This window comes from Periophthalmus magnuspinnatus, chromosome 4 (genome assembly GCF_009829125.3).
Source record: "Periophthalmus magnuspinnatus isolate fPerMag1 chromosome 4, fPerMag1.2.pri, whole genome shotgun sequence".
NCBI lineage: Eukaryota > Metazoa > Chordata > Actinopteri > Gobiiformes > Gobiidae > Periophthalmus > Periophthalmus magnuspinnatus.
The window spans coordinates 24,663,168-24,686,026 of record NC_047129.1 but is presented as its reverse complement, the minus strand read 5'-3'; the positions used below and the strand labels follow the sequence as shown (position 1 = coordinate 24,686,026).

Sequence of the window (22,859 nt, the reverse complement as noted above, 5' to 3'; positions counted from 1 at the left end):
GATACTATGATCACAACTTAACCTGGGTTGCCAAAGCCCTAACCTGAGTTTATCTCATTCTCAGTATATGGACAGGCCAAGTCTCATGTGATGAACCTCCAGAATTCACTCACTGAGCGGCAGAGGCTGCACTAGCACTGATTTAGGATTGGCTGCCCGTGCTGGGGTTTAGGTAGTGACAGTTCAGATCAGGTCCTTTCAGGTTTAAACCACAGACTGTTTAAAGAAGTGGACTAAGTGTGACGTCACTCAAAGCGTTCAGCTCCAGTCAAATGAACTTCAATGAGGCTAGCAGTTACAGGGGCAAATAGGAGTTCCAGATTTGGGATTCTGACTGCAAGTATCATTGAAGCCAAAGAGTCAATTTGGCGCAAGACTGTTGAAGGTAACACCCCTTCCTGCTCTCACAGCTGGGAGCTCTCCCTGCAGTGCTCTCACTGCAGGGAGTGGGAGCTTAGCAACGCTGTCAATCAAATCTGTTGCTAACACCAGTGGGAGCGACCTCGGGGAAAGGCAGCACCTGATTTGTCTGTTATTAATGTTCATATGTTAGTGCCATATGAACCATGTTAGCACCATATGAACCATCTCATACTCTGAGGACTTCAAGCACCGGCCTCCTGCTGGTGCCCCGAGTCAGGACTAAACATGGGGAATCAGCAATTCAGTTTTATGCAGCTAAAACCTGGAACAGTCTTCCTGAAGGTGTGAGACAGGCCTCTACTTTGACAATGTTTAAATCTAGGCTCAAAATGGTTCTGTTCAGCTGTGAATATGACTGAAAAGTTTTTATTCGGCACACTTAGTGACTTTTTCTGATGATTATTTGTGATTATTTATGTTTTGATTTGTGTGATTTTAATGTCTTTCTCATTCTGTAAAGCACTTTGAATTACTTTGTGTACGAATTGTGCTATACAAATAAACTTGCCTTTCCTTGCCATATCTTCAATCGTGGACAAAATAGCAAAGCCCAAAACACCAGAATAATAGAGCAGTAGAGCAGGTTAATATTTAAAGACCAAAATGCTCACTGCAGCAGTTACAGAGAGAGGGGTGACAATTTTTCAATGTAAAGTGAATTGGAGCCAGAGTTGATATACATAGTTTAAATCAAGTGAGGCTCATTCTCCTTTCTGATGGGATAATTGTCTTGAGATTATATTATGTACATGTCCAAATTTATTGTAATTTAGAATAAATCAGCATTCAAATCTGATCTAATTACTGCGTTATCTTATTATTATCTGGTTTTCACTACGCACGCCTGTTTATATTGACGCTTTCACTTCTCTTAACAAAAGACTACAAAACTTCTCACACTTCTGCTTATACAATATAGGTATGGATTGCTTTTTCAGACTGGTAAAAAGAAGAATACCTCTGCAGCTCTGCATTGTCAATAAGCCTCCAACAATACAGAGATTATAATATAAAGGAAAACGGCTCGAAAATCTAGTGATATTTTAAGCGTCTACCAATTTTATTTTGCTCTGGCCTGTTATCGCGGCATTTTACCGTCTGTCACTGAGCTTTTGTTGCTTCAGAAATTATAACCTTGAGAATAAACAAGCCCGGCAGATATCACCGCACTGAATGAATGCGCTCTAATAAAAGCATCAACATATACTCGAATGTGTTATTGTACGGGTAGGACAAGAAGCTCACGTAACTGTTGTATTGGTCTATCGAGATGAAACTATGAAACTGTAAAATCTTAAAATGGCATATAAGATTATAAAATAGATGCATTCGACAGTATGGAAGAAGAAAATATAATAATAACACTACAGAAACAGCCGTTGGATACAAAATGACATGTAAGTTGTTACTTTTCCGGCTGGTCTACAAGCGCTTTTTGCCTTATTTACTCATGCCTTTACCTTTTTTTGTTCGTTTATTTTGCGTTGGTTAGGTTTATTTTACCTTTTGTCCACTGATCTGAAAGTTAGCGGTTCGAATCCGACTCTCGACATAAACATCATTGGTTGAGCAGACAGAGCAACTAAGCAAGAGGATTGCAGAATAATGTTGTTGTTGTGTCCTCGGGCAAGACGCTTACGCCACCTCACACTGTTGTACGAATATGTGTGTGAATGGATGAGTGGTTCCTTGGTGTAAAACGCTTTGAGTGCCTCGAAAGTGGAAAAGCGCTGCGTAAAAATATGAGCATTTACCATCAAAACAACACTGTCACTAATGGACATTATTGCTCCCTAATGTGCTATGAACATGTATTGATGGGAACAATCTAATAAACAAAAAAAAAAGGGTGTTTTATTGCCAAGAAATATATTGTGTGGTGGACTCATAACTTGTCTCCATGGAGATTGCTAGGTTGTAATGCAATCCAGGCCAGGTTTTGCACACACATATGAAACAGTTTGGCAGTGAAAGAAAGAAAGAATAAATGCAAGTAGCTGGGTGACATAGCTGCGACTCTGGGCCATAAATGCGAAGTTAAAAAATGTTGGTTTACCATTTTTCAACTATGAAAAACAGAAAAAGGAAAATATTCTTGCTCTTTGCTGCGCCCATCTGCAGATCTTGAACTAGTCTTGGTCAGGACTGCCTTAGCTGGAGGATTTTAGCTACAGTATGGTGTATGCTTTACGCTGATGGAGGAATCCCACCCAGACACAGGGAGAACACGCAAACTCTGCACAGAAAAGCCCGGACGTCCCTGGAATCAAACCTGGAACCTTCTTGCTGTGAGGTGTGAGTGCTAGCCGTTCAGCCACCCTGCTGCAAACAGATCTTCAGGTTTAAGCCAATAGGTCCTAAGTTTGCATATTCTGCCTGTGTCTACATGACTTTCCTCTGGGTGCTCTGGTTTCCCTCACTATTAATAATAAAGTCTCCTATGAGGCCAGGGCTGAGACTGAATCCTAATGGGAATCTCCGGGTTAAATAAAGGTAAAAAGACAATTGTTAATAGCCCTGTACCTCACTTTTATTTCTTATACAGTTGTCCCTCGCTATATCGGTTCACCTTTTGCGGTCTCGCTATTTCGCAGGACCATTCTTAATCAATCTCCTCCGTGCTGTGTTTCCTGTACAGTACGGAATGTGTTCAGCCAAATTTACGTAAATGTTCGATCGACACTACAGCGGAGCGGCGCCAGGACGAAGAGGCGCGGTCAGAGGAACTGTGAAACATGTGTCAGTCACTGTTAATTAATTAAACAAGAGAGAAATGTGAGAAAATGTTAACGCCTGTGTGAGAAAAGTGTATAAAGTGTGTGGTGAGGGGTTTTACAGCTGCAAAACATATATAATAATTGTAAAAAATAAAGCTGACTACTTCACGGATTTTGCCTATTGCAGGTTATTTTTACAACGTAACAACCACTGTATTTCAAAAAGACAAATAATTTTCACGTACATGGTATAGAAATAAAACAGACATAGATGATTCATTTACAATTTATTCATTGTAAACCACAAAACTGCAGAAGAAAGAGAGATATTTTAAAACCCTGCATGTAAATTTTTCAAATAACCACAACTTCATGATGTGGTGGATGTGGGTGGGGATAGGGGGTAGGTGAAAACAAAAGAAATCTGAGAGCACACACAACGTCATAACAAGCTCCTAAAAAGTCAATTTTGCAGAATTTGTCTCAAATACTTTTTGAGCTCAGTCGAGTATTTATCCACTGATCAGAAGGTTATTGGTTTGAATCCTGCTCTTGACATAAACATCACTAGTAGAGCTGTCAGACCAGTTGAATTCACTCCCACAGATGAATGTTTTTGTTGTGTCCTTGGGTAAGACACTGGTCGCACCTTGCCCGAAGTGTCTGCGTAGTCTGGTGTATGTATGGGTGAGTGGTTCCTTGATGTAAATTCGCTAAAGTGCTAAATAAAAATGTGATAGTTCACTATTTAAGTAAAAAACATGCAGGGGGACAATGGAGAAAGTGGTTCATAGGGTCTTTATTGTCCATACCTCTAATTTTTAAGCTATTCGATAATACACTGCTTACAATACTCTTATAATGTTGTCATATAGTGCTATACCTAGTTGCTAATATAAGCTTTACGAACCAAGGGAAGCTACGTGCTAAAGGCGTTCGCTAGTTGTATTTTTAAGCCGTTTTATTTTCAACATGATCTGGCTCAGAGGCAAACTGCATTATTTAAAAACCTACCATTTTCACTGTATTAAAACCGCATTTAGACACAAGCTTTTCCCTGATAAAGATTCATTGTTCCTGCTAGTGCCATATAAATAATTCCAGCCCTACGTCACTTAGCGAGTTAGCGTTGTCAGGCAGTTGAGCAACAATGGGCTTCAAATGGCTGCACTTTTCCACTGCTTTGGGAAAAAAAAAAGCAAATTCATGAATGTTTTATTTAAAAAAAAGAGTCTTAGAAATTGGCACACCTTTTTTGAATTGTTGTTCCAATAGCGGTGCAATATAGTCATTTGCATAGGAGGCTCTGAGGATTTCATAGCATCTTTTAAGATCATTTTGTTTGTGCTAATGTCAGCCGTCGAGGGATTAGCACGCTAAGTGTAAGGAAGAAAGAACGCGAGGTTGTGTTGAGCTCTTGAACGCAACAAAACCAGAGGCAAGGAAGCTAACAAGCATGCGCAAGCTTTGATAGAGAAGTGGAGTCTAAACTACAGGGAGTTACAGCACAGTATGATATTGTATGCAGCTGGAAAAGTTTAGATGTATCGAGTATTATGGCACATTGACAAGACAAGACAAGGTAAACAGTTGTAGCAGTTGCCGTAAAAAGGAATATTTAGATTACCTAAAATAATGTGATTTCAGGATCATAATTTAGTACTTGATTTTTATTTATTCTTGTCTAGAAAATGGTCTTTATATCATGCATTGTACGGCAGTGGTAGAAGAGGTATTCAACTGTGTTACTTTAAATAAATGTACAGATACCGGAGCAAAAAATATTTAAGTACTGTATTTTCTGGACTGTCTATTCTTGGTGTCTTGTAAAATAAATTTCCCCCAAAAATGCGACTTATATGTTTTTTTCTTCATTATTATGCGTTTTTTGGCTGGTGCGACTTATACTCCAGAGCGATTTATAGTCCAGAAAATACGGTACTTTTTTCAGTTAGACAAGTAAATATAAGAAGAACGTATAAAGTATCACATGAAAAAAGTTTAAGTATTTCACACAGGTTTTGAGATATAATAAAGCTTCAAATGTCTGGATTTTGATAAAGGTTTGTGTCGAATTTAATTCAACAGAACCAATGGAATGAGTCGTTTTGTTTTTTCTTTTGTTTATTTTTGTATGCTCAAATTAGGAATGTGCTCAAAAATAAACCCCTCAGTCTTTTCAGCAGGTCTGAAACAATAACCAAAACTGCTTTTACTTCTCAGTTCAGTTAAAAAATATAATGGAGCAGAAAGTACAGATACTCTTACTCAAATGTAGTGACGTAAAAGTAAAAATTGTCCAGTTTAAAATGTGCATTAAGTAAAGGGCAGATACCTAATATGTTTATTTAAGTACAGCGTTTTACTACTTTTACTTACTTTGTTACATTTCACCGCTGTTGTAAGGGAAAGCAGATAAATAATAAAATAATACATTGAGATTGTAAAATATAACCTATTCATTGTACATTGCATCCTACTGTGTAATTTGGAGCCAAGTTGCATATTAGAAATTCCGATCGCAAGTATCATGGCAACCAAAGAGCCAATCCAGAGCGAGGCTGTTGGTAACGCCCCATCACGGTAACTTATTTTAATACATTATTTCTTCAGACCTAGGTTTAGTCTGTTTTCAGTGGTCTTCCTCAGAATAATCTATTAAAATAACTAAACAGAAGACCAGACGAACCTCACTAACTCACTGACTAATCCATTAAACTTATCTATGTCCATGGAAACAAGCAGATGATGCCAGTGAGCCAAGTAACAGGTCAGATCTGTGGAGAGATGACTTCATTTCCAGTAAGAATGGAGCGTTATCTTGGCTTATTTGAGCAATAAAATCATCCATAGTGAAATAAATCCATGCATATGTTTAATGCCATGTTGGGGAATATCCAACACTACTTATTTATTGTTCTAATACTTATCTCTTAATATCTGTTATCAATAATTTCCATCTTCCCACCTTTACACTTGACCCACCTTTTAATGAACACATTAACACAATTTCAATTTCACACAGTTCCGGCATCCAGCTAAGTACACACAGCTGCTTAAATGCTACAATATGCATACATTGCTTTTAACCTATCCACGCGGTAATGAACGTGTCACTTAGCCGCGGTTTCCCTATTCAAATGCACACATTAGCATTAGCCACGCAGCGTGCAGAAATGCCAAGCTGAGAAGGTCAAAGAGGTGAAACACGCAAGACGCCTGTTCCTCCTCAGCGTCCAATAACGAGATACAAAAAAACACATCCATTATTCACGATCCACGCGCACAAAATGACAAGGCAGTGTGCTTTGGCAAGGTGTTTATGCTAATAATCGCGTTAGCATACATTAGCAATAGGAGGTTTTGCACTGTTGTCTTTTGTTACGTCTGACGATAGTTGTTCAAGGTCTTTGAAATCAAGTATTGGTCAATAGTAAAACTAGTATTGGAACTTGAAGTTGAAGTATTTACGCTGAGAAAAATGTACATTATCAAAAATAGCATAGGATCACGTGGTAACATAAAGAAAGTACTTGTATTTGGGTTGAAAATTACATTCTATTGTTTAAAAAAGATCATTTTTATTATCATTATGGTATAGAAATGGCTATTGAGTATTAAATCTATTTCTTTTTACAATATTAGTATTGTGACAACTGTACATCGAACATGTTTTTAAGGTTTAACTGATGACACTGCACTGCACTTTGGTTCAGGTTTTGCTGTTGTAAAGTGCTATACAACTAAAGTTTGATTGATTGACAAGATTTTAAGCTTGGTCAGGACATAGCTAACCTGCTAGCCACCACATTCTTTATAGGAAGTGAGCATGGGTGCAATTTGTCTCTATCGACACTGGCTCCAATTAACTTTCGACTGAAAAATGGCGGCCTCTCTCTCTGTAACTATTGCTGTCAGGCTCGTCATTTTGTCATTATCATTGTGTCTTAAAACATCCGTATTAACCCCCTCATGATCATCTTGGTGTTTTTATTTTTGCAATATTGTCTGTAAATCAAGATATGAACTTTAACAACAGACCAATGTGTTAGCGACAGGTTTGACTGACAGCTGTCGTGCTCCATGCCATCCTGCCAAACCAACTTTCCAAACAGGTAGGGTGTATATATCTTCAACAACTTCACTCTTGATTGGCTGATTTTGAACTCAGAACTCCAAATATAGGACTTGGCTCCAAATGAACCTCAACTGGCTTCATTTGGCTGGAGCTAAACGCTATGGGTGGCCTCACACTCTGTCACTTCTATCCACAGTCTATGGTCAGGACTAAAATGGAGGAAAAGGGCTCCTTCTTATTAGGTTGCTGAAAAAAAAAGTACTATATGTCAAATAAGCACAGAGTCTACATAGTGCCTACAGTCTACAGTGCAGAATTCCTACTTTTGCATATTATTTTTAACCTTGTTCCAAAGCAAAACATTATATTTACTTTATTTATTTAGTTATTAGAGCTTCCTTCCTGTCTCTCTCTCTCTATCTCCTTCTCTCCTCTCAGTCATTATGTGATTGTAAGGGCTTTTTCCAGCTTCGACAAATTAACTGCTGCGTGACTGACTGTCCAAATTAGGTCAAAGCTTCTTCCCCTCCTCCTCTTCCTCGAATCCTTTCCCTCCTCTTCCCCCTATCAGCGGTGCTCTCCTCTGACTAACTTAAATGAATCTTGGATAGCAGAGCGCTGGCTACAAATCAGAGCAAACTGATCGATGCGTCAGCCATTTTCTGCTACTACTGCTGCAACTACTACAACTACTACCACTACTACTCCTCCTATCTCAGGCAAAATACAGGCAGGGCGATATATTGGCTTTAAATTGGTGGTGGATGAATTGTTAAGGGATGCAGTTCATCACAAATATAAATGGATATAATACATAGGAGGGATGTTTTTGTGCTAACTAGGACTGCAAAGCTAACAGCTATTGAATCTGCATCATTATCAGCACATTTATATGCAGAAGTGCCCCAAATGTATTTATTTTATTTGGTATCACATGGTAGTACTGCATAATTTCATGAGCAATACTTTTCTCTACATATATCTAAGTTCTTTATATTGTGTTTGTGTTTTTATGAATGAATGTCCACTGCTCTACAAATCTTTTAATGACCCACTGTACTAATAAACTAATAAAGTTATCTGAATTGAATAAGTATTAGAAGTTTGCGTAGTGTGTTTCTGTAAATAAAAAGAAAACCTTGTCCTGTACCGTGTAAACCTGCTAACCCTGTGTTGCAGATTATTTATTTATAGATTATTATCTGTTTTTATTTTTATAACTTTTAAGTCTCATTTTCTGAAGGTCGACGGACAGTCTCTAGCCGACAGATCATTTGAAAACAATCAGATGTACTGAGATGGTTTGGTGACATATGTGTGATTCATGACATAGCGAGAACAATAGCAAGGTCAAGGCGCACCCCTGGGGAACTCCCTCACAACCCCAACTCAGGAAAATCAATACATCTCATCAGGGGTTAGCAGGGCGTTTCAAAAGCTTCTGGACAATGGTGGTATTTTCAAATGTTTGGCAGTAAATCTTTCTTGTCAGCAAAGTTCTATAGTATAGAAAATTGTAAGAATAATAAGAGTACAGATCCAAAATTCACAACCATTCTAAACCATGGCTAAACCCAAAATGAAACCTGGACTACATCAGGACAAAACAAGGACTAGAACAGAAGTGTGGAGAAGTGTGAATGCACCCATAAATATATATACTGAAACAACAACAACAACACTACTACTACTACTACTACTACTACTACTGTTGTTGTTATTATATTTTTTGTTATAACTTGAAGCTAGGAGAACTGACTTGTAAATGTAACGGAATAAAATTTCTTGAGCGGTATGAATTTTTGTTATGGTGTAATTTTTAGTCTAGTTCTATTAGATTATGAAAAAAAAAAAAAAAAAAAGCTTAGGCCTACTTAAAATGTGTTTATCCATGGGTTTCAGAGTGACACAAAATTAAAGATGAAAAGTCCTCAAAATGGCCGCGATGACAGAGTTTCTTCATGCTAATCACGCTAATGCTTTTTCATGCTAATCTGATTCTTGGACAATAAAACACTTTATAAGACAAGTACAAGTACACAGCTGACTTATTTTGCCCTCAAGAGCTGCTTTTACAATATATCTGTACTGGGGCAAATTTTGCTAAAAAAAAAAATCAGCCATACTGATCCAAAATAGCAACTTAATAATTTGCTTTGTTGCCAAACGACATCTTCTCTTAATAAAAATGACTAAAATACATTAACTCAAACGATAGCATACTTAAAGGTGCATTAGCTGCTTGTCTACATGTTATTGCTTTGCCTGAAATGTTCCACAGTTTGCCATTAAACTTGTAAATCTCCATGGAGACAAAAATGTGACACCACCACACAAGTTACAGTTCAGATCTGTGGAGATGCGACCATACTCATGACAAGAATTTATGTTTTTTCAAGGTGAACAATAAGAAAACCTGTAACTGAATAAATGCAAGATACACGTTTAATGTCATACTACGGAGCATTCCACACACACCAATAACATCTACATGAAGAAAAAGTTACATAATGCACAAAATACAAACTCCCACCTATTTATTTGATACATTTCCAGTGCTTAAAGCTAAAACGCTCTGAGGCAAGTGGTGGCACCATTCAAATTCTTTATCTTCACCAACCAGTGCACCTCCTCCAAGCCAACCTAATTTGGCATCCATCTTTATCCAGGTAAGTTGTACAGAAAATCCACCCTGATCATTTGGAAATATTATAGCATCAGTGGACTTGAAATGCCCCCAAAACAAGTGTTCTCTGGGGGTTTTCAACAAGACTTATCTCTATCTGCAGATTTTTACAGCACGACTGCCAACCCCATGTCCGATTGCCAATTCACTTCACCAGAGAATGAACAGCTATATCTCAGTACAGAGTCAATGAAAAACGACTAAAGCTAAAAGAGGCGGGTGGTTCAATGTAATGGAGATGTATAGAGAGAGTGGAGGTTTTCAAGCCAAGGTAGTCATGTAGGTAGAAGCTAAATGAGTATGACAAATGACAAATCAAACACGTGTTTTTGTATATGCATGATTCATGATGTCATTTTGGTGAACATTTTGTCAGAATTTAGGTGTCAGTTGGCGTTTTGGACAGGCTCTAGTGCCCAGACCAGTTCTCCCTGGAGCTCTTTGGCACAGTGACTCTATAATCCAGAAGCAGAGGTCCATTATGTAAGCAACTGACATCACCAAACATATTATATACGAATCTTGTGAAAATTCCTTCTCTGCACTTGACACAGGGCTTGGCCTTAACTATCTACTAGGATGCATTTTTTAGGTTTATGATTATAATCCAAGGGCCTGCAAGAAACCCACCAAAACATCAGAAAAAAAACAAAAAAACATGCAAACTGCACAAGAGGCTACCAAAACCACACCATTCTGTTATGCATGTTAGCCACTCTGCCACCGTACAGCTAAAACAAAACTCTAAAGATGTTTTGTAATTCCAAGTTTGTAACGCTGTGAGACGTGGCTAGAGCTATGCTTGTATTTGTTGACATTTTTGTTTATTGTTGCCATTTTTGTACATTGCATTTTAAAAACTCGTAAAAAACTTGTAATCTTGTATGTAATGACTGGTGTTAGAAGCACTGGAAATATAATATTTTTAATTCTGATGTGAATACTGTACATTGATAAACAGTCTATAATGCAACATATTTTATATACCAGATAAATACATTTTGTTATCATGTATTTATTTATTTATTGAAAGTTAATTACTAACCATAAATGTGTGAACATTGCTATGGATTTTAAAATCAGTATTGACAAATATCGGCAACAGCAGCAAGACAAATATCAGATACTGGTCACACAAAAAAAAAAAAAATACAATAAAATAATAATAAATAAATAATAAATAAAATAAATACATGTTTTTTGTTTTTTTTTATCCTATACTACATCCCTATGCTAAAAAATGGTTGCAATGGTTTGGATAGTATCCATTTTGCATCCCTGTTATCCTTATTTTATTTTGTCTGTGGGTATTGTTGATGCCTCTTGTCCAGGATGCCCTTGGAAAAGATCTTTGAATCTCAATGGCACTTTCCTGGTTAAAATAAATAAATCCACAAACCCAGCCACTGAACATATAACTGTGTTGCAGATTACAACTGCCAATTTAATCGTGTAAGAAAAATAAAATATCCACTTAAAAATCCAGTATGCTGAACATTTTGCTTCTGTCACAGGTGTCTTTGTGTCCCACTTGAAGCTAGCTCACTCAACTCACCTCCTTATACCTAGGTTGCTCATATGACCTCCAGTCTGTAATCGCCTGTTTACCGAGAGCCATGGAAAACACATTAATACCACGTGAAGACTTTGAATCGCACAAAGAAAGAACAGATAAAACTGAGAAAGAAAAAGAGGGAGAAAAAGAAAGCGAGAGAGAGGAGCGAAGGGCGAACTCAGCCAAGTCAATTCATTCCACCTGATAAGAACAAAGCCGCCCGCAAGCTGCAACGCGCGTATTTACATCATAAGCATATCTCCACACGCTAAGAGCCAGGGTACACAAGGAGCACCAGGCACACCGACAATGGCTGCAGACGGGGCTAGAAAGGAAAAACAAATATGTCAGGGATTGCTATAGATATGAAATATGTAAAATAACAAAATGTTAACATGCTAAAAGAGACAATTTCCCCCACTCACTCCTAGGGCACGCTCCAAGTGAGTGATCGTGAAGTGTGAAGTCTCAGAAGACACTCTTAGAAGGCATTAGTTACATTTTTTGGCATACATAACTAAACTATAACTACTTAAATTATGATAAATAGTAATGGTGATCTAGGGTTTTTGGAATATCGTCCAACTCTACCTTAGCATGGATGTATAATAAGATCTGGAAGATGAACCGAAGATTGCTTCATATTAGTTTTGGCGAAAACCGATGGTCATTGTGTTACAAAGCTAACTTTTAGGCACTTTAAGGATTTGCAAATTCTAAAAACTTGATAAATATCTCTTAAGGACCTCCTAAAAAGCTAAACTTTGTGAAAGGTGAAAGTCCTTGTCAGCCAAACAAAGGGATGTTGATTCCCCTAAAAATTTCATTGTGTTCTATGGAAGAGTTCTTTCTGGGCCCAGAAGCTGAAGTACCTATCGAGTGGCTACTAAGTGAGCTCGCATCAGGACAGAGGGGAGTGCCTTATCTAGGGCGATACTACAGATTTTGACATCATAAGATACCAAGTACTTTTGTAATCTTACTTTTTCTACTTTTAAGGGTAAAAATATGTACAAAACGGTTTCAAATATATGTACAAAAGGACATAGAGGACACATGACACAGATGGGTCAGACCAAAAAGCTGCTGGGGGAGTTTTAACACAAAACAATGAAGAAATGCACATGTCTAAAATTGATGCTTGAGGCTTCAAATGTGCATATGTTAATTAGAATTGATATTTGCACAGCATCAATACCCACATTTATCATATCGACATATATCAATAGGCTACTTCGATATCAATAACCCCATCCCCAGCTTTATCCAACTCTGATCCATGTACGTTAGTTGGTAGTAGTCAAGCTCTACTTTCCACGTTCGTTGCAGTCAGACCAAACCCACAATTTTCATAATGGATTTTATTTTAACAATAGACTAATAGCCGCTTAGCTAAATGTTTTATTTCCACCCAGCTAAAAGCACCATGGACCGCGGTCAGTGTATTGCCGTCTTAAATGTGTCATCCTTTCGTAGTCGTTATTAATCTTAACATTCATTTAGCTAATACTATTGTGGACCTAAATGATGTGATTGTGACAAAGCCCAGTGCAGTGTTTTGTCCTTATGTTGCCTTTAATAGTGTTTGAAAACGCCTGAATGAAAAGCTAATCTTGGGAGAGAGCAGTGATTGTGCGGGTTAATCCGGCTGATTGTAGGATCCACTTAAAACAGCTTCTATCCGTCCACTGCCGCCTTCATGTGTGTGCGACGAGCTAATCAAGAGCACTGCGGGGCTCGCATAAAGCCAAGGCTAATGCTAATGCTAATGCAACAACAACCGCAATCATTACAATGCAGAGACAATGCGGGTGATTGGAGCGAGGGATGAGTGTTTATGAATGAAGTGCTGGAAATGAAAAATATACTTCTATTTCTTTTTTAAGAGCACTGAGACATTACAAAGTATAATATAATAAAATATACTTGTTGTGTTATTATTATTGATGTGAAAGAATGCATTCAAACTTCTTTTAATTTAAAGCCATAGTATGTAACTTTTTGCCATGAAGTAGACCACGTTTTTCATTATGGATATTTTTTGAATGGAAAAACATATCAAAACATGTGTTCTTATTCTGAGCGGGCTTGCATCTCCACAAACCTTATTTCGCCTGGAGGAGGGCATGCTTCAACTCGTTTCCATGGAAATGTTGTTTGTCTTTGACTGTAATCTTCCACAGTATGTCATTAAATGTGTATATCTCATGTAGAATGATCGATGAATGTTGTTGTTTTAAGTTTCTATTTCCACGGAATCATACAGTTGACTTTCCACCTCAAGAAAAGTTACATACTATCACTTTAAGTATAGGCGCTATCAAGTCAAAAACGTGTAAGAGATAGTTCTTACAAAAGTACATTGATGTAACAATTAAAATGAACCAAGAAACATAAAAGTATTACTGCTCAATACTGAAAATGCCCCGACAAAATCTGACATTCTCTTACAAGACAGATGCTTTTCAATATTTAACCAGAATGAAAATATATTTTATTATCAATAAGGCCATCACTTTTATTATAAATTTCATCCAGAGTTTAAAAGTGCACAATGTAGCATTTCTGGTTGAGGGTCTGACATCCGCTCGTCTCCATGGAGATGTTATTGCTTTGCCTGTAATGTTCTTCAATATTAAACATATCCATCTCCATAGAGAGAAGCTGATGATACCAAGTCAGGTCCCATATCAAATCTTGGAGAGACAAGTCGGTTCACAGTAGGAAAACATATTTTTGTGGAACATTTCAACCCAATGACAGACAATCAGGCGGGGAAAAGTGACATAGTGCACCTTTATTACTAACACTTAAGTAGTAACTAGGGCTGAATGATTTTGTGGGGAAAATATATATATCTAATTGCGATTAGATTTGTTTTAATAATAGATTTCTGTTCAAAGTTCACATTTTAAACACCTCCAGAAGAATTGACAAAAGTACTGAAATATGACAAACTGACAAACTAATACAAGATTCACATTTCAGAACTTGTTTGTACAGGGTTGTGCAACCTTTGCGATTTGCTAATAGCGTCTATTCAAACTGCAATTTCGAGCACAAGTAGATATAGTGTATGAACCTAACTCCAACTTCAAAACGCAACCTACACAACAATTTAACTGCTAAAAATACTGTTGAAAAAGTGCAGTGACATCTCCTAAACATGCCCAAAGTATCAACTCAAAACTTGAACGTAATTGCACTAAATCACCCTGCCACATACGTCAAAAGTATAATCAAACAAAGAGAAATGGGACTCGGCCTTACCTTGATGGCAGTGGATGCGATCTGGATGTGGTGCAGCTTGTGCAGTGTGCTCTCGCGGTCGATGAAATAGGACGCGGCCAGCTGGTGCAGGGTCTCCAGAGTGACCGCTGTGTTATTGGACTCACTGCCCTCAGGCGCACGGCTTAGCTTCCTCTTGTCCACGAAGATCATCAAAGACTCCTCTCCTGTAAATCAACACATGATGTAGGCTTAAAGGACACGTATTATGCATTATGCCTGTTAGTATACGTTTTTCATGGACACGTAATGCGAAATTGATTTTTTTGAGCTTTAAAACTTATTAGAATATTGTTCCTCATCGAAAACACACTTGTAGTTGTATTTAGCTTCATAAATATCCTTTGCAGCAGATCCAATCCCTCTGAGCCCAACAAAACACTCCATCCATCCATTTTCTTCCGCTTATCCGGGGCCGTGTTGCGGGGGCTGCAGTCTAAGCAGGGACTCCCAGACTTCCCTCACACCAGACATAAAACACTTTGTTTCAATATGCCCAGATTTGTTCATAATTAGAAACCCCTGTACAGTTTTAAATCCGTAAATCATCGTCAGACTCGTTCTAAGCATTTGTGCTGTCAAATCACATTCATTACATCAACATGCTTACATTACACTACTTCTTTAGCCACAGCTGCTCTGGGACAAACTGGTGGAGGTGAAGCCGCCGATATGTGCTGACCACCACAAATCACATTCAAGGATCAGATGGTAATTAACAGCTGAGTTATGATCAGGTAAAGAACATCTTTCTTCATAGACTAAACTAACCATGCCACAATAATATGCTGGAAATGTGAGAGAAGTGTCTTGTGGGCCACAACAGTTTGACAATGAAAATTTAGTTTTGTTTAATCAAGCACCACAAATCCTGCTTAAAAGAGCATAAAAGAACATTTAGCAAATGGAGCAGCAAGTTATTACTCGGTGGCAAATATAACAACAATAATTAGTTTTTGCTGTCTACGAACATCAATATTCATGTATTTATTTGTCCTTTATTTAGCCAAGAAGCTCCAATTCAGATTTAATGTCTCTTCCTCCAAGAATCCTGCTCAAGGGAAGCTGCAGGCTGAATATAAAACCAACAACATTACAGGGATAGACACATTAACCCAAACTTTTAATGACAAACATACAAAACACCATTTATGTAAAGACCATGATTAAAAAACAATGGTCCTGTTCAACTAGGTGTCTTTGAGAAGGCGTTTAAAAGTGACAGCTGCAGTTAGTCAAAAGCAGACTGCAGAATGTCAGTTCAACAGAGGTTGTTTATATAAATAAATAAAAAGATAAGTCCCAAAACTGAACTTTGGGGAACACCTGTACATACAACGTGCTAAAAATGTTTATGTATTTATTATAACCAAGAACAGTGCACAGATTACATTCATCTCAAAGAGAAAATATGTTCTGTGCCTGATTTAGCTACAAGCTACTTTCCATCTGCAGATTGACAGTTCTCTATTGACACATTGAATTCTTCCTGAAAACCAGTACTTTTGTTTTTTTAAGACGAGACACTATGATCCAGGGTATCAAATGTTTTGGACAGATCTACAAACAGAGCAGCATGTGATTTTTTTGTTGTTTAAAGCAGTAATTATGTCATTTGTGACAGTTGTGACAGCAGATGCAGTACTATTTCCCTGTCAGTTTATTTTGCTACCATAAAAAGTGAATGGGATAGAACATTTATATCAGTACCAGGCTGTTTTCATAACTATTCTAAACGTCACCCCTGGAATTTTATAAGATTGACACTAAAACACAGGGAATATATGCAAACTCCACATAGAAAGAATTCAGAAGAGTAAGAGTGCTAACTACTTTACCACAATGAAGCAAGAATTCAATTAAACATACTGCGGTTCACTCCTAAATGTGTATCTGCGTCTTTATCAATCGTTCAGTCTATAGCTTCCTTGCTCACATTTGCAGTCTTCTGTGATTGCAAGTGTTAAGCCATTGTGGATTCAGCACCAAATTATTTATGGGTTTGAAATATTTTATTAAGCTCTCTTCTCCTACAGTAAATGTAATTAGCTGGAATGCACTGTAAGATAATCTTTGGGGGAATCTGTGAAGCCTTAAGCTAATCGCTGCTGTGCAAATAGGATAGGAGTGTGTGGCCTACTTTAGAAAGCAGATAACGTAACACCCATTATGTTACCTTAAAGTGGCTTACACAGTTTTATTTCCATGTATTTGAGCAAAATTTGTGGAAGAGATATATTGTATAAGCAGTCAAAATAAGTCAGCTGAGTACTACCTGCATCTAATTATAAAACGTTTTATTGTCGGAAGGATCAGAAAGTGTGCATGCTTGTTGTTTTTAGCTTTAGCATGACGGCAAACGTTCATGTGTAAAACTGATTAGCTGTTTTTTTTTAGAACCAGTCATTAGCGCCAGAATTAGCATAAAGCTATCAGATGCGTAATTAGTATTTTTTTTTTGACACAGGTGCATGACTGTTATTTTTTAATGGGAAAGAATAAAGCTCTATTTTGTAGTTGTTTTTTTTTTTTTTTTTTTTTTTTTGCATGTGTAGCATCAGTAGGCTTTGTCTTAACTCATACATTTTATTTTTTTGTATTTATTATTATTATTATTATTATTATTATTATTATTTTTATTTTTTTTTTATTTTTTTTTTATTAATTTTTTTCAATATTGAACAGACAGGTCTATCGCCACCCTATGGTGTTTTTTATAGTGATATTTAATTGACTAAGACTTTAGGTATTATCTCACATAAACCTAATAACCTTATTTACCAGGAAATAGTAGTAGTTTAATATTGAGAAGTAGGATCTGAGGACAGGAGGGTGAATGTTTGGTAATCTGCGTGTCTGTTATTGATTATTTCTGGTTAAATCAACAATTTTGTTAAACTGAGCCCAGATGTGAGGTAGACGTAGCTTTTACTGATAACACTTGTGATGTTGCTACAAAAACAGTGGACAAGATAACCAAGATGTTTGTTATAATTATTACAATTATCCAATCAGAAAGTAGAATGAGCCTCATATGAGTCTCTCATTTGGGTTGTCAGTTTTGATGCTGGAATCCAGTTGGTTTAAACCTAAAAGGACTCTCTCTGATCTGAATCATCACCACCTGAACCCCAGTACCTTGCAGCCAATCATTAATCAGTGCTAGTGCAGCCTCTACAGCTCAGTGAGTGAATTCCGGAGATTCTGAGCTTTCATATGAGGCCTGTCAATATACTTAGAATAAAAAAAAACTTGTATGTATGTCTTCTATCTGCAGGTTTAGGCATCGGCAACCCAGCTTCAGTTGTGATTGCAGTAAATTATTCTAAAACAATATGATCATAGTTTACATATAGTTCCTTTTAAATAATAAGCTGCATACAATAAGCCTTATAGCATTTGCCATTTGAATCTGCATATTTGACACTAGCTGCTCTTCCAAATGAATGAACCCAACCTCTTAACAGCTGCAGATGTAATTACTTTAAATAGATCCAAAGCATTTTACTTTATATAAAACATTGTTTGTACCAGCCAATATGAGACACTTAAACAAGCAAGTCTTTGATTACAAAGAGTGGAGACGGCCCTTTTAGAGAACACAATATCGACAAATTGAAAGAGTGAAAAATCCATACCAAGTCCGCTACTGCGACATTACTTTTTATCGAGTTGCTTTAATTTGCAGGCAAAATGCATCGACCATGAGAAATGCGCTGAAAATAGTAGCCTAATAAGTTTTCTTTTCTTCCCCAAATACTACAATCAATTATAACTTCATTGCATTGCTAATATTTGGGTCCACATGTACAAATTGGGTTAGCAAAACATCACAAGCTAATTTGATTCGCCAAACTCATATCGGCGTTTGATGTTGGAATTTGCACAGCTAGCTAAAACTTCTACAAAAAATGGTGTATGCTACCATTGTTTTCCGGAAAAACAAGAATAAAAAAAACAAAAAAAACCCCAAAAACATATCATTGTTACTGCGTCTTCGCTAATGATTAAATTATGAAAATAGCTGCAGTTCTTTGATTCTGTTTATAGCCGCAAAGCTAGCCTCGGCGCTAATGGAGGTGGTAGGAGATATCGCGCCTAGCCTTTCTCGGTAGTAGCATTGTTTTGTTTTTTGTATTTCCTTTCATGTTTTTGTAGTTAATTCGCAGGAGAAATTGAGATAAAAGACGCGGTTGTAGCCGGAAGGAGCCTTGGGAATAGACAACAAGCTCAGATCTAATATTATCCAAAAGCGGAGGTTGTATTCGGCGCGTTGGTGGTACAAAAATCGAAACAAATATGTTGGAAATGCAGCCCAGACTGCAGCGCGACTAGGGACAAAAATATGATTGTTTTTAATTTGATGTTGAATATTAGATTTTGGCAGCTGATAGTCTCGGTGGTGTCTGGTTGAATGATAGAAGTTATTTGAGGGTATAAAGACGTGATGATTGGCCTTCCTTTAAAGATTACTTACTAAAAAAGATAATAAAGTGATGCTGAAAAGTTGAAAATTTAGTTTTTTCTTTCTGAGTAAAAAAAAAGCAAACTAAAACTGGAAAATATGAACACTCTGCTCTATTAAAGGCTATATAAATTATGTATTTTTAAGTCACATTAGGAGCATTAAAATCCCTTAGCGATCCCATGTAACCAGTGTTTAACCTTTTGCATTTAGGTCATATCTTGTATTGCTCTATTGCAGCGGTGCCCAAACCCTTTTTTCTGAGGGCCATGTCTTGAAAAATATTTAACACGGAGGGCCACAGATCGGTGGTCAATACTGTGGATAATTCAGATGGTGCATTTAACATACTTTAAATAGGCTTGAAATATTAATATTACGTCTGTATGACAATGCAATGTGATGTTATTTAGGTTATATTGGTAGGATTATTCAAATTTGCATTAAAAATTACTAATTATGATCAATTGGGCCAAAAATTGGTCTGAGGGCCACATTTGGTACCCGGGCCATAGTTTGGACACCCCTGCTCTATTGTTTTTTTTGTTGCTTTCTACCATGTTAAACCATGTCTGAAGATGTTTTATATGTCTTCCATGCATGTTTTGAATATTTCAGCGATCTCTCCCAGGTCCTACTCGAACCCTCCTTACGCTTAGCTGTGCGATTCTGAATCCACGCTCCCACATGACGATTCTCCATAAATATACAAAAGCATGATGCAAAATTGTACACCGCAACTTCACAAACCTGATACAACGTGCAGTAGTTTCATTGGCGGGATGCAGCGGATTGTGTTGTGATAGCGCTCTGAAGGTGGAGTGACTTAACGCGGAGAGCAAAAGGTATAAAAGGGAGCATGGTGATTAGTCAAGTTAATACCCCATAGAAGTAAAATGCCTCCCTCCCAAATACACTGCCTGGCCAAAAAACACACTACGATACTCCATTAGATTGTCTCCTTCTGCTGCACAATAAAACTCAGAATAAGAAGTCTTTATTTTCACTTCTCGCCGTGATCGCAGACATTTTCATGACACAGACTAGATCAAATGAATATGCATGAAATTACAGCGAGAACTAAACTAAAAACTATTATTTGACTAAATCAAACTAAACTAAGTGTTTTATTCTAATGACTAATAAAGACGATTGTTAAAATGAACAGATTCACTCAACATTTGCAAACTAGTTTTATGATAATTTGGTTCCAGAAATATTGTGCTTTTTTAAAAATAATCTAATAAAAAAAGATACACTTAAAGGGCCCATATTACACTCTTTTCTGATCTATGTTATAATGTTGTTTCCCCATCAAAAAACATACCTGGAGTTGTGCTTTATTTTATTCACACACTTGACACACAAACCCTGCATATTTAGTTCTTCTCTCATACAGAAAACACTATGTTCCACCTTGTGATGTCATCATGTGGTAATACAGGAAGTGCTCCACTGTGTTTTTAAACTCCATACACCTCCACTAGAATCATTTGGGGAATTTCAGCCCTGGAATTGTGAATCTCTGCTGAACAAAAAGTACCTGCTAACTTGAAAACTACCTCTTCATGACATCACAAGGTGGAACAGAGCATTTTGAGCTTTGGAGATGTAGACAGACTAATAATACATGTTACTCAAACATATGTGAATGAAGCAAAACACAACTCTAAGTATGTTTTTGATGAGGTAACAACATTATAACATGGCTTAAAACTCACATTTTGTCCATTTTGTGTAATATAGGACCTTTAAAGCGCACTGTGTAACTTTTCTGATAGGGGGTTCTTCACTTGTTTCCATAGAGATGTTATAGCTTCGCAGTGTAGCATTTAACATCTTTGACATGTAAATCTTGCTTTTATTCAATTACAGATGTACATTGGAATATTTTAGGCAAAGCAATGACATTTCCGTGGAGACAAGCAGGTAACCAATAGGTGCTCCAACAGAAAGTTACAGAGTGCACCTTTAAAGAAAACTCATTATTTACTGTAAAACCATGTTAACCTGTAGTAATCACATAGGTTGCAATCACTTCCACTTTACGGACAAACTACCGATCAGAGGTGGGTAGTACTCAGTTATCCCCGTCTCTTCCCTTACCTCCGAGTGTAGCGGAGAGGAGGAAGTGCGTGCCGTACTTCCGGATGATGCTGTCGGTGATGGCGGCCACGCTCGGCCTCCTGCCCAGCTGCCTGATGGTCTGCACAAAGTCTGGGTCCAGAGGCAGAGAGTAACCACTGTTCTCCTGCCTCTCCAGGGCCAGGCTGTTTACCTTCCAGCGACCAAACTCCCTGTCAAGACACAAAGAAATAAATAAACGTGTTTAGAGGAGGCAAAGCGGGACGGAGCGAGCGCTTAGAAGAGGAATGATTACACGGTTTGAATTATGTTATCTTAAAGGAACAGTATGCAGCTTGTGCTCTTGCAGTTTTAAAAATGGTGCGACAATCAAAACTGAACCTGGGTTGCAGAGAGAGACAATGTAATGATTGGCTCCAAGTGCTGGGGTTTAAGTAGTGATTATTATTATTAAAAAGTTGGATATCATGTCTAATGTTTTTGTAATTCATAAATCAGCATTATAACTGTTACGAGTAAGAGCGATGTTTGATTAGAGCATGTTTATCTTGTATCTGGAGACATAAATAGGTTTTGTTTATGGAATTTTAAATCTAAAACTTGCATACAGCTCCTTTTAATTGTTCAAGTTTAATCTCTCAAGAGTGGTTCAAGGTAGAAAAGGTAGTCACTGTTTTTGATATCGGGATGTTTTGGTGTCGATGTAAGCAAATGGGAGGGCAGTTTCACTTTAAACTCCTTCTTTATTTAGCTCAGAACATTATAAATTCTCTCTGTCTCAAACCAGAATAATCAAATTAAAAATGACTTCTGGCTGGGAGTCATAATGTCTTTATTAAAAAAAAAAAAAAAAAAAAGTGTCCAGATGACCTCTGAAACCTTTTACACCATGTTTTAGTAGTGGTAATAATAATAAAAAAAATAAATAAAACAATACAAAAATACAAAAAATAAATAAATAAAATAAAATAATAATATTTTTAACCTAGAGACAAAATGTTAGCAGAGAAAGAAAAAAAATCAGAGAACGTGAGTAGGATTATATTATTTATTTATGTGCTGTATTTGGTCTTTCTGACATATCCAATTTGCATATTTATCGTTGCTTTTATAACCAGTTTAATATACATTTTGGTGAAACATGAACTGTCAACCGCCCGTTTAACAGTAATAATTCATTTTATTTTTAAGGGCCTTTCTAGACACTCAAGGACACTTCACAAAGGTTAAACGAGAGAGAGTTTTTGCTAATAAGCTGGTTATAAATACTGTGATAGCCTGCGTCTGACTACTTCAAATACTTCAAATGATGATGAAGCATTACAATTAATTCAAGTTGTTCGTAGTCGCTTTACAATTTAATGCGACTAATGTTCATTTAGTCACCACACATTGTTTTTATGACACAATGGCCATTTATAGACTGGTTGGAAGTGGGATCGAACTTCCAAATACAAGATTTTTTAGGTAAACACTCCCAACTGAGCCACTACCATCACTCATTTTAGTCGTTTTGACAGGACTGGACATATTAAATATATATTACTAGACATATCGACCTT

General features: G+C 37.1%; 1 protein-coding gene across 1 annotated transcript in view; it reads right to left on the bottom strand.

Annotated features, from left to right (window-relative positions):
• The window catches only part of brinp3a.1 (bone morphogenetic protein/retinoic acid inducible neural-specific 3a, tandem duplicate 1), a 169,116-nt gene that overhangs the window by 68,466 nt on the left and 77,791 nt on the right, over positions 1-22,859 (bottom strand). The window contains exons 2-3 of the mRNA XM_055221544.1: positions 21,319-21,509; positions 14,730-14,914 (exon numbers count right to left, since the gene is read on the bottom strand). Coding sequence (XP_055077519.1) covers positions 14,730-14,914; positions 21,319-21,509 — 376 coding nt within the window. The remainder of the gene's footprint in view (positions 1-14,729; positions 14,915-21,318; positions 21,510-22,859) is intronic.